General features: G+C 35.0%; 1 protein-coding gene across 2 annotated transcripts; it reads right to left on the bottom strand.

The window, feature by feature from the left end:
• Window positions 1-234: 234 nt before the first annotated feature.
• Window positions 235-13359, bottom strand: LOC137396417 (uncharacterized). 2 transcript variants are annotated; one of them, XM_068082688.1, is made up of 5 exons: window positions 13196-13359; window positions 8860-9008; window positions 4260-4365; window positions 2578-2749; window positions 235-998 (listed from the first exon to the last, which is right to left on the bottom strand). In XM_068082688.1, exons 2-5 carry the CDS (start codon window positions 9001-9003, stop codon window positions 698-700), a joined length of 723 nt encoding a protein of 240 aa, XP_067938789.1. In that variant the 5' UTR covers window positions 9004-9008; window positions 13196-13359; the 3' UTR covers window positions 235-697. The 2 variants fall into 2 exon arrangements, with proteins under 2 accessions (XP_067938789.1, XP_067938788.1); XM_068082687.1 differs by having other exon boundaries at window positions 8860-9039; window positions 13196-13357.
• Window positions 13360-13577: the final 218 nt, after the last annotated feature.

The following is a 13577-nucleotide window of genomic DNA, read 5'->3' as shown; positions in this document are numbered from 1 at the left end:
CTGCAACAGGCCAAAAAACTAATGCCGTATGCGTCAACTAACAAGCTCGTCAATCGCTAACCTAGTCAATATGATTGATGTGTACGTAATAGTAACCACTTGGCTTCATTCAGACAGATGCCAGCTGTCATTTTGCTCAAACATACTCTGTAATGTTCACTCAAATCTCTGGAATAATTGAAAGTGTCTTAATATTTGTTACAAGCTTTAATACTCTGATAAACAAACAGTTCGTTCAATAATGACATTTTTATTTATCATAGAAATTCGTTAGCAGAGCTAAAAGCACAGTTACAGAGTTATAACACACTATGAATACTAATAAAAACATGCTGCAAAGAACTATTTTCTATTTTACAAAACAAAAAACAACTTATAGACCTTGTGCATTCATCATCATCATAGTATACTATGTATGTATATTCATTCCTGATGTTCAAATTTGACAAATGTTTTTATTATTTATTAATATTAATTAAAAAAGCTATGCTTTGAGATGACTTATCTATCGCCAACAGTGAACCATTAACACAGTCCTATTTTTTCTTTAAAAAACCAAAGTTTAGATTGAAAGATTGAAATACATATTCTGAGAATATAAGTTTGTTTAAATACTGTAAATGTAAGGAATATAACTGTCATTAAAACTTAAGCATGCGCTGATAACTTTAAAGTGAAATCTATTCATTCAGAGGCTCTACAGGCTTCCGCCATTGCTCTTAAAAGCTCGGTTGTAGCTTTTTTCCCTTCTTTTGTTTAATTTCTTCTGGTGCTTCTTGTTTTCTCTGCGATTCTGCTTCTTGCCATTCCCTCTGCCACCTTGTCTCCCACTTCCTTTGCCCTCCTCGGCTGAATTCCTTTTGTTAGAGGTCCGGGATTTTCCATTTTGGGATTTTCCATTTACATCGAGCGGATGGCTGACTTCCGCACTACAGTCACCTCTCTTCGCTACTCTGATTTTCCCATCTGATGCGCAAGAGGCCACCTTCAGATGACACCTTAAAATAGAAATTCAAAAAAACATTTGAGATTGATTAAAAAGATATCCACGTTGCCGTTTTTCGAAAAAATGACTTTCACTTTAGCAGTAAGTCAGGAGTCACCTAACTACAGAAATTTAAAATTGGCTGTTGCTGATTATTTATTCCTTGTACTCACTGTTGTAGCCATAGCAACAGCAACAAATCATAATTTTTCCACATTCCTTTGTATTCCGCAATCTTTCCTTAAAAACAACTTTTATGAGACTTAGGAATGTACACTAAAAAGGTTACTTTTTTCAAGAAGAGAATTACAAAGTGTTGAAGCTGTCAAAGTTTGTAGGTTATTCAAAAAAGGTGTTAAAAGTTTGGCTACAACCACTGTAGTGACAAGAAAATGTATATAACTTAAAGATTGACTTGCAACAAAATTCACATTACAGTTATTTTGTATCAAAAGATTCATCATGTCTTACTCTGTTGTGTTGTAGGTGCCAAATATGTGGATATGTGATTACAAGCTTTTAAAAGCTCAAAAACGAAAAGCCGCCGCAGATTGGAATCTCTTTATTTCTCTGACGTAGTCATGAAATTTGGTTATCGTCTTGTAGCGTGATGTTCTTTCGTGAATTGAAAGGGCAATAAAAAGCTCAAAAGAAAACTTGTCGTAGCACTAGTTTATGACAAACACTTCGGGTTTTACCGAAGACCCTGTATCAAATATAGATGCTCGCTACTTTACAGTTTTGTTTCGGTTTGGTCTAATCGGCAAGTCGTAATCTGATCATGTGACCCAATACTTCGCAAATAATTTCTGCAGCACTTTTCGATTATCACAAATGACCAACAGGCTCGTCATGATTATCAGACAATGATATGTACTCCTTCAAGCTATGGCTAAAAAATTAAACGAATTTTTACGGTAAGTTATAAGATATCGGTGCTAAAAGTGACAGCTTTAAAATGACGATAAAACAGACGCGTAAGAACAATAGACATGGTTTTATTGAATGCGTGAAGTATATTTGTGAAATATTTCGACGAATAAGGTTGCATGAAAGTGTAAACAGAAACCATCTCTCACAACTACATCACATTTGAGCCATCTTGGAAAGAGAATCCAAACTACGGCGGTCTCATGTGGCTGCGATTTTCTGTTCGTTTTTGAGCTTTTAAGAGCTTGTAATCACATTCCCACATATTTTGCACCTACATCACAACAGAGTAAGACATGGTGAATCTTTTCATATCAAATAACGGTAATGTGAATTTTGTTGCAAGTCAACCTTTAATAAGAAAGTTTTACGGTTTAGACAATCTACACGTCAAAAAATCTAGATCGCCAAGGAATAATCAGTGAGAACAACCCCTTCTTATCGCGATCAAGCGTGAACCAGCCTTATACATGTATGTTCATTATAGACTTAATTCCACAGTTATTAAATAACCATCGCTTTAAACCAAGTGTTCATAAAAGATGGTTCTTGTACTATCAATGCATTTCCATCAGAGAAGTGGAGAGACAGAAAGTCTACGGTCAAATATAATGTGTTGCGAGATGCGGCAAAGAGAGCCCTAGTTCCATCTGTGAAAATACCTTGATGGATAGGTCACACCATCCGACCCACAGACTTTTGATTTTTTGCCTACACCTCGGATGAGAAGTTTTTTGCATGCTTCCTCTGTTGGACACTTGCACACTGGAAGGCCTTGCTGGTTTAGCACACATATCTTCTTCTTAGGGCAAGTCATTTTGCCACACACCTCAGCTACAACCATGAGCATATATGTTTACCCAATGTTATGAGTGAGAAGAACAGAAAATATCGTAAAACCTCTAGTCGAACAACATGGCGCTCTATTTTTCAACCTTTCCCCAGTAGTGGCATTTTATTAAAGGTGACATTCTAATAACGGGTGGCATTGTATTTTTCAAATATCTCGTAAGATTTTTGGGAAGCTAAATTTAACCCTTTTACTGTGGAAGTGAACGTTGCCTATATTTTGCACTCAATTCAAGTTGAGTAATACCTCTAGCCAAATAACTTTTTTGGATGCAAGAAATCTGCTAACTTACCTCCAACTTGTCATGGAGCTTAAATAAAAATGCATTAGGAAGCTGAGAAATATCTCTCCCAGTTGATATCTATTGCTTGCAATTAACCTACAATAATCTTGTAGCCTGCATTGCAATTTGTTGGAGCTTTCAATCTTTTATTTCATTTTAATTAAATTTGTAGGTATATTTTAACTTTAGAACTATATCTAACAAAGTCGCATAAAAGCTCTTTGCACTCATTGATATTTTTGCTAGATTGTATCTAAAACTGGCTTTTTATGTTCAATAGAAGAGGAGTTATGAGTCGCAATCCACTGTAAGCCCAGTTTAGATAACCGCCATTATGCTATAAAATAATATGCTACAAACCTGCAAATTTATGAGTTATATAATAATCAATAAGCTACAAAAATACATATTCAAAAACAAGTGACATAAAAACAAACCATAATTATAGTAAACGATATAAAAAAACATACTTATAATACATGCAGAAATAAAAATTAACATTTTTGAAACAAAAATATTTGCTTCGATTGCTTGAACAGTTGCATTCTGATTGTTACTTTTGTTTGAAACTATTTTGTCTTCTTCTGGCTGTTCAATACCTTCCACAGCGTCTCCTGACCGCAACTCTTCTGCACAGCTGAACTAGTCAATATGAGTGTCCAAACTAATTTTTAGCAAAGCAAAGCTGTTCGCCAAAATTACGATAAACTTAGCCACATGCGTGCTAAGGACAACTTTTAGCCTAAAAATAGTCGTACAGATTACATCGTAATAGTAAACCATTTTTCACACCCATCAAAGTATCAAGATCGCATTAAACAAAGAACTACCATTAGCCTGACAGTTACCGTATTAATTATTTCTATGGCGCTGATTTCAAAATTTGAAAGAAAAAACTCGTAAGCTTTAAAAATAGAAAATGGACTTCAATACGAACAGCAATCACGAAAGAATTAATTGTTGATGATGTAACCCAGTCATTATTAGCACCATTTTGTGGACACTTTTTTACTGATCACTTGATATTAAGGGTTTGTAAAGATCAAATGTCAAAGTGGCGGTCAAATAGAGGTGGTGTTCAAATAAAGGTGGGCGTTCAAATAGAGGTTTTACAGTATGTGTGAACTTGTTATTATTTTTCCAAAAAAAATCGTCTCTTCAGTCAAAATCAAATTACTATAACAGATATATGCTGGAGAAAATGATCTTGCCTTGCATGAGAGGGGAAAGAGTGCTGGTGATGAACTGAACATCACATCTCTTGCAGCAGCCACATCGGTAGGTTACAATGTATTCTTCTGATGGACAATCGCTTACCTACGAATCATATATGATATATGACAGACTAGCAAATTATAGACAACTCGTCTTATGAACTATCTTGTTAGCTGGAATATACAGTAGTTCCAGTAATATTCAGATGATGGACATTTTGGGCTTTTGTTAGGTAAGAGGTTATGGGAGTGTTAAAGCGTATTGGGATAAAGTGATGAAAAGATCATTGGTCTGAATAACATAAAATAGATAATACAATCTTTAGCAGCCAAGTATAGTAGTGCTAATTGCTATAGTAGATAAGCTATAGTAGTAAAGTGCTATAGTAGATGTAACTGGTGTATAATTATCATGGACACCACCCATAAAAGGCCTGGCTAAGAACACCGACAAAATGCATTGCAGCAGCGAAGTGCAGATATTTGCAGGGGGTACACCCCGATGCTACTAAACGATGCGTGGTGTTGACACATAGATTGATGTTGATGCCCAATGAGATTTGGCCTCAGTAGTGTCAAGGCTATGATGTCCTTGCTCAAAGTTGTGTTACTACTATTAAAGCATCATCATGTTTGCACTTTTAACATGGGTCATCAAAAATTTATGATAATTATAGCATTTTTGCATTGCTATATTTTGCACAAAGAAAAATGCTATAACTATTTAGACAACCGAGGACAAAGATGCTCCAAGTTCATGACATAAATTAAACTGCAGAAAAATCTTTTTAAATATTTACTAAAAAACTCTCTGAAATGCTTTTTTACCAGTCTGAATTTATACATATGTGGTTTTTATATATATGCTACAAATGACAATATTTTTATCCATATGTAAATATTTTTATGAATTTAGGTGTATGAAATTCCCAGGCTTTAGTCAACGTTTTAGTGTCATAAAAATGATATGCTTTGCTCTCACTTGACGAATTTCCGTATAAAGACACAGGACAGTGAAGGAGCCCTTCCATTCAAATATTATTACCTTAATAAACTAACTATAAAGCTCCCTCGTTCTGTCACAAAATGCACTCCCAAAAGTTGGGGAGCATTATACTTCATTATGTGAGATGAGAAATTAGCAAATTTTACTTCTGTGTAAGGGTAAACAACTTCTGTGTAAGGAGAAATCAAATTAAGTAATAAATTTTATTGGTACATTTGTGGTAAACTTAGGGGTAAACTTAGGGTTTTTTGACTTGAGAAAGTCAAAAAACCAGTTTTACGGTGTAGAAGCGGAGTATTATGCTTGAGTAAGCACTATATTTGGGTGATTATGACAGTTTAAAGCAATTATAGCTCAGGTTCTATAAAAACTTGAGAAATTAAGAAACAGCTTAAATTCTTGATAAATTATTTCCAATTTAAGCAAAGTTGTCTGTCCCATATTCTTTGTAGAAATGTACAGACCTAACTACTGTGATTGCGTGCGATGCTTTTGTTTACGCTAGATGATTCAATCATAAACAGAGAATCACGAAGAATAATCACCTGCAATCCATTACCGCTGGGCTGAAGTGATTTGTCAATGTTTCTTGGCCAATTGAAAATCGTGATGGCTTTTCACTGATTTAAACATGTCTCATTTTTATAATCGTAAAAATAGTTTGTACTTGTTTTGTATAAATTATTATCTAGATGATTCGATCATAAACAGAGAATCACAAAGAATAATGATTCTGCTTATTATAACCACCTGCAATCCATTATCAATATATTGATCAGTGATCAATATATTGATCAGTTATCAAGATATTAATCAGTGATCAATATATTGATCAGTGATCTATATATTGGTCACTGATCAAGACATTAATCAGTGATCAATATATTGATCAGTGATCTATATATTGGTCACTGATCAATATCTTCATCACTGATCGCACTGATAACCAGCAGCATGCAATAGACATACGACTTCATGGGGATACATATCCAATTGGGTTCCATAGTTATACGGATTACACGATTTGTTCTTTTTAACAAATATCAGTCTATTTTAAACAAGGTTCCTCAAAAGCCCCAGACAACAGAAAATGGACCGATAATAATGGATTGCCCATAACATGAAGATCTTTAGTCAATCAAATAGATGGTCGTCCATGTAGGACCTGTACTACTACTTGTCCGCCATATGATTAAAAACTGCTTTACAAAAGCGTTGTCTTCCATTTTAGTGAAGTTGCCTCCCCTTTAGCTACTTTTAATCATAGATGCTGCTATCGTGAAGCCTCATTTAATGGTTTAGAACAAGAGAAATTGTTTACGTGTACCTTACTAAATAGTTTATGTTTGTTGATGAGATGAGTCTGATTGCAGATGAGTCTCTGCAGAGTAAAGACTAGAGCACACGAGAGGCAATATAAGGGGAGTTTGCTAAATGTATTTGTTTTATGAGGCACAGAAAAGGGCGTCAGAGAAAATTTTTTTTCCTTTTGTAATACCTCATAAAGGTCCTTGACCTTTATAAGGATCTTATAAAGGTCCTTACAAAGGTCAAGCTTATAAAGTACAAGCTTATAAAGGTCCTTGACCTTTATAAACAGCAACTTCTATAATAATACTTGTAATATTAATGGTATAGAGATTCAGCAAAAATTTAGTGAAAAATTATTATTTAAGAGTTGCTTATTATTTTAACTTATTTCAGAGTTTTTTTATTATAAACATGATGAATTTTTTATATCTATGAGTTCGAATCAACGTACTTGTAATATAATGTACTCATAATATAATGTACTCGTAATATAATGTACTCGTAATATAATGTACTCGTAATATAATGTACTCGTAATATAATGTACTCGTAATATAATGTACTCGTAATATAATGTACTCGTAATATAATGTACTCGTAATATAATGTACTCGTAATATAATGTACTCGTAATATAATGTACTCGTAATATAATGTACTCGTAATATAATGTACCCGTAATATAATGTACTCGTAATATAATGTACTCGTAATATAATGTACTCGTAATATAATGTACTCGTAATATAATGTACTCGTAATATAATGTACTCGTAATATAATGTACTCGTAATATAATGTACTCGTAATATAATGTACTCGTAATATAATGTACCCGTAATATAATGTACTCGTAATATAATGTACTCGTAATATAATGTACTCGTAATATAATGTACTCGTAATATAATGTACTCGTAATATAATGTACTCGTAATATAATGTACTCGTAATATAATGTACTCGTAATATAATGTACTCGTAATATAATGTACTCGTAATATAATGTACTCGTAATATAATGTACTCGTAATATAATGTACTCGTAATATAATGTACTCGTAATATAATGTACTCGTAATACAATGTAACTGCTTGAAAATTTTATTGATAAATATAGAGCTGGGGAACGAATTAAACGAAATACAATGTATGCTTATATAAGTATTTACTCCATCATATGTTTGTTTTGACATATGAAGAGAATATCAGAACGAATTAACCTCTGTGAGCTAAGTATGACTAGAGATGCCAAATAATAAATTCTAGCCATAAATTATGCCAAAGATAAATTCACCAGCCGATTCAGATACCGATCCGATATACCGATTCTTATGGAAAACTAATCCGATTCAGATATTTTGTATTGCATAGATAATTGTACCTTTTATTATGCAAATATAAATATAATGCAAAAAAATATAAATATTAATGTAAAGTGTTTGTATTTATGGAAAAATGTGTCTACATTCACATACTGACATGCCGTGCATGTAGTAGCAAAGCAGTCCATGTTTCTTATAATTTGTAATTAATAAAGGTAATTACTGTTAGTGGTACAGCTTTATCTGTGATAATTAAGTCTTTCTTCTACTGCTGAACGAACTGCTGCGCCTGTACAAGTTTAGAGCAAACCAATGTTTCTTTTAATTACCGATTTAATTAGTGATTCAATTATCTCGGTGAGAAGTCTTTTTCTTCTATCACTATCAATGTAGCCAGTCGTAATGAAGGGGGGACTCACTTGCCACAGATGATGGAGAAAAGGCTAAATACCGATAAGCCACTGGGGTTACCGTATTTTGTACATAACAAACAATACATTGTATCGTCAGGATCAAGAGAGATAGATAACTTCATGCATCGACTGCTTAAATTACTTTTGCAATGCTAGTAGATAGGAATATTACACTGCATTCTTGTTGCTCATCATTGTTATCTTGTTCGTGATTAGCTGCAATAAATCTTATCGCTGTAATTGCGGAAAAACCACTTTGTGATTACGTCCTGACTAAAGCAAAAATGTTCTTCAGTTGTGATGATGTTGATCAGGCTATAGACATGAAATAAATTGTGTGACAGGCCCGTAATTCATTAGGTAAAAGTAAGGAACTTGCAGCTGATGATTTTTATTAGTGTAGAAGGCTAAAATACTGTTTTCTGCTAAATAGTTGATCTGTAAAAAGTATCTGAAGTTTTTCAATTTTTTAAGCAAAGACCGACTGATACCAAAATCGGGGCAACTCTATGTATGACCATATGAGAGAGGTAAAAACTCACTCCAATAGGACCAGCATTAGGACACTTCTCTGGCTCACAGACATCTGGGCAAGTGTCATGTTGTCTCTGCTCCTTGCTATTCACTTGAGATAAGAGCACAAACAGAGTAATCTGAAACAGCTGAGCTCCTAAATGTCCTTTCATGTCTCCTGTTGGGAATGAAGAGGCTAATTAGCCTACCTATATAATAAACAATCAACAGGCGTTTACACCACGTCCCATCATAGAAGAAATGTAAAGGGAGCATGCAGACAACAGTTCTCTGTTGGTCATGTGAGGTTTTGGATAGAGACATGTAATGTGTCTGCGCTAGTTTGTGCCAGTTTGTGCCAGTATGTGCTAGTTTGTATACAAAGGATTTGCACTTTAGTGGCTCTGAACCATTTTGACCTGGTAAAGACATTTGGGCTAAAGACAGTGGATGCACTCGTCTGTATCTGTTAGATTAAAGATCCGCAATGGATACTTATTCAATATAAAACTTGTGCACGCTGAGTGAACCCTGTGGCTTGCCAAAATCTGCAAAACAGCTTCTTTTTTGTACGCTTTCTCATAGCTGTGGTGCTGACATCTGCCGTCGCTGCCATATAAACTGTAGAGAAGTTGCAATGGCTTCTGGTCTTGATTATAATGTAATAGTTTAACCAATCAGCATTAGTACTTCATTAGGTGATTCATTGTTTACTGACAAAACTTAGTGCACGCGCCTTTGCTAGGCATTAAGTGTTATTGCCTAGCAAACGGCAACTAGCAACAATTAACAAGACTTGCTACTCCACAACTGTTGCTATGAAACGACATTTGCTACAGAACAAGTGCTGCTATGCAACAAAATTACTTAATTCATAACTGTTGTTACGCAACAAGATTTCTAACTCAACCAGTGTTGTTATGGAAGGAGATCCGCTAATCAACAAGCGTTGCTATGCAACAACATTCGCTAGCCAATGAGCAATCCTAGACTTACACAACAGTTTAGAAATACGGAACAAGCCTTTGGAGATAATGTTTGAAACATCGGGTACCACCAAGTTTTCTGCTTTACTTCCAACTGTACAATCTTAATGCAACTAGTATAGCAAATTACCAAAGTCATACTATGAATTGTGATTACCTCATCATACAGTCAAACCTCTACTTGTGATCACCTCAACATACAGTCAAACCTCTACTTATAATCACCTCAACATACAGTCAAACATCAACTTATGACCACCTCAACATACAGTCAAACCTCTACTTATGATCACCTCAACATACAGTCAAACCTCTACTTATGACCACCTCAACATACAGTCAAACCTTTACTTATGATCACCTCAACATACAGTCAAACCTCTACTTATGACCACCTCAACATACAGTCAAACCTCTACTTATAATCACCTCAACATGCAGTCAAACATCAACTTATGACTACCTCAACATACAATCAAACCTCTACTTATGACCACCTCAACATACAGTCAAACCTCTACTTATAATCACCTCAACATACAGTCAAACCTTTACTTATGATCACCTCAACATACAATCAAACCTCTACTTATGATCACCTCAACATACAGTCAAACCTCTACTTGTGATCACCTCAACATACAGTCAAACCTCTACTTATAATCACCTCAACATACAGTCAAACATCAACTTATGACCACCTCAACATACAGTCAAACCTCTACTTATGATCACCTCAACATACAGTCAAACCTCTACTTATGACCACCTCAACATACAGTCAAACCTTTACTTATGATCACCTCAACATACAGTCAAACCTCTACTTATGACCACCTCAACATACAGTCAAACCTCTACTTATAATCACCTCAACATACAGTCAAACATCAACTTATGACTACCTCAACATACAATCAAACCTCTACTTATGACCACCTCAACATACAGTCAAACCTCTACTTATAATCACCTCAACATACAGTCAAACCTTTACTTATGATCACCTCAACATACAGTCAAACCTCAACTTATGACCACCTCAACATACAGTCAAACCTCTACTTATAATCACCTCAACATACAGTCAAACATCAACTTATGACTACCTCAACATACAATCAAACCTCTACTTATGATCACCTCAACATACAGTAAAACCTCTTTGTATGATCGCCTCAACATACAGTCAAATGCCTAGTACCATATTAATTTAACTATTATAACAAATGACAACACTCAAGCTTGGACTAGGATTCACTTCTTCATTCAATTGTTTGGCACGCAACATGAAGTTGATGCAAATATTTGTCTCAGAATATGAAGTAATTTCCAAGATAAGAAACACAAAAGTTTTCAGAACACTACAGTTTCAAAAGTAAATGTTCAACTCTCAGTTTTAAAAGGAAATTTAAAAATCTGGTAGAAATTAAAAACATGAAAATAGTAAAAATATGTACTAAATATACCTAATTTATATATCATCTAAATTAAATCAAATTATGACAGTTATGTCTACCATGTTGACCATTCGATAACCGAACCTACACATTTCTGAGCGTAAACTTTCATATATGTGTTCCTATGATGAAGTGATAGAAAAAAGTAGTTTAAATAATGCATTTGTACTGCTGCCAGATGTAAGTATTTGAAATATCTTAGTTTTTAAACTGTAGAACGAATTAAACAAACTACAATATATTCTTATGAAAATATATACATCAACATATGATGGTTGATATACTGTATAGAGCAAATATCGGAGTAGATTAACTTAATTTATATGTCAAAGTTGTACTGTAGCTCTATACCCTAACACTAGGTGACTGAAGGTTGTACTGTAGGTCTATACCCTAACACTAGGTGACTGACGGTCGTGCTGTAACTCTATACCCTAACACTAGGTGACTGAAAGTTGTACTGTAGCTCTATACCCTAACACTAGGTGACTGAAAGTTGTACTGTAGGTCTATACCCTAACACTAGGTGACTGAAAGTTGGACTATCTCTATACCCTAACACTAGGTGACTGAAGGTTGGACTATCTCTATACCCTAACACTAGGTAACTGAAGGTTGGACTGTAGGTCTATATCCTAACACTAGGTGACTGAAGGTTGTACTGTAGCTCTATACCCTAACACTAGGTGACTGAAAGTTGGACTATCTCTATACCCTAACACTAGGTGACTGAAGGTTAGACTGTAGCTCTATACCCTAACACTAGGTGACTGAAGGTTGGACTGTAGCCCTATACTCTAACACTAGGTGACTGAAGGTTGTACTATAGCTCTATACCCTAACACTAGGTGACTGAAGATTGGACTGTAGCCCTATACCCTAACACTAGGTGACTGAAGGTCAGACTGTAGCTCTATATCCTAACACTAGGTGACTGAAGGTTGGGAAAGGCTTCAGAGCTTTGGAGCTGGCAGCATTGATGATGAATAGAGCAAAGCAGGATAAGGAGTGCACTAACTGCTGTCTGTGAGCTGTCAGAAATAATATATTGCCGTTAGCTATTCAAAAGCACCTGCTTTTTATATACCCACGTTGCCAAGAGTGTGACGAAACACTGACTGCTGTCAGTATCAGTGATTCATGTATCAGCTGTCACTAGAAGAAAAACATGGAGTGAATGTGTGTGGCAGAGTTACTTACGACTAAAAACATAGCTACATTATGCCTGCCCACTTGTATAATACATCACCATTCACCAACACACGCATATGTAGGCCTACTGCATAAATACCAAAGCTAAGCAAACTACCAAACAACTAAACAAAACAGGTTTGCGAGGCAATTTGATAAAATGGCTCAAGTATGGCAATGTTATTTCAATATTCTACAGCTATAGATGTGAGCGGTATGACTTTGGTGGTTTCAGAGACTTGTTTACACTTGATATACTGTTGCTAAATCATCTCCTCTAAACCACCTCGCACCAGTGTCCATTTCTAACGCACAATGTGCGGTCTAGTAGGAAAATCCTATCTAAAAGACTTCTGTTGAGGCCTTGCTGACAAGAGTGATGATAATTTAACAATCTTTTGTCATTATATTATTGGAGTTGAAAATAGAACTTCTTAATTTGACAATTGGATATCATTTATGAAATCAATGGTATAAGACAATGGGGGGTTAATATCATTGCTGAAATTCACATTATTTCTGGTTGAGGACATTTCTTTTTTAAAAAAATCACAATCTTAAATGCTTCATTGCATCACGTTTGTTCAGAAGTTGTTTTAAATGCTGAATTGAGTAACAAAGGCAAACAGAAAGTCTTGTCTCTTATTTCTATATAGTTGTGTCAAATAATAGTACAATTTTTACTTTGTTATAAATCCTAACAACGCAGTTAGTATTTGATATCTCACCCGGATTGCCTTCGCTTCTTACACCTTTTAATCACTTTAGTCTCTACCTCTTCTCCGTCTGTGTTGTGGTGTTCCACAATGATCTGACAGCGAACTACTGATCTACTAGCAAACGTCTAGCCAGAGTCGTTAATGTTTTCTGCCGCGATGCCAAAAGTCAAGGTTTGCCAAGTGCATCTGATGTCCTCTGACCCCGAGCAATTATGGCTAAGTTCAATTTGCCTGATATACCCTACTGAAAGAATTCTGCTTCGTACGTTCACCATCGATGATATTGCACCAGCATCGCAATATTGACCACTAATTTACTGGCGGACAATTTATTTGGCAATTGCAGAAATAGCTTTGCTGAAATAAATCTTAAACTAAATTTTGTTTTTTG

The sequence above is a fragment of the Watersipora subatra genome, chromosome 5 (genome assembly GCF_963576615.1).
Source record: "Watersipora subatra chromosome 5, tzWatSuba1.1, whole genome shotgun sequence".
In the NCBI taxonomy this organism is placed as follows: Eukaryota; Metazoa; Bryozoa; class Gymnolaemata; order Cheilostomatida; family Watersiporidae; genus Watersipora; species Watersipora subatra.
The sequence above is the reverse complement of the archived record's forward strand: the minus strand, read 5'-3'. Positions and strand labels throughout refer to the sequence as shown.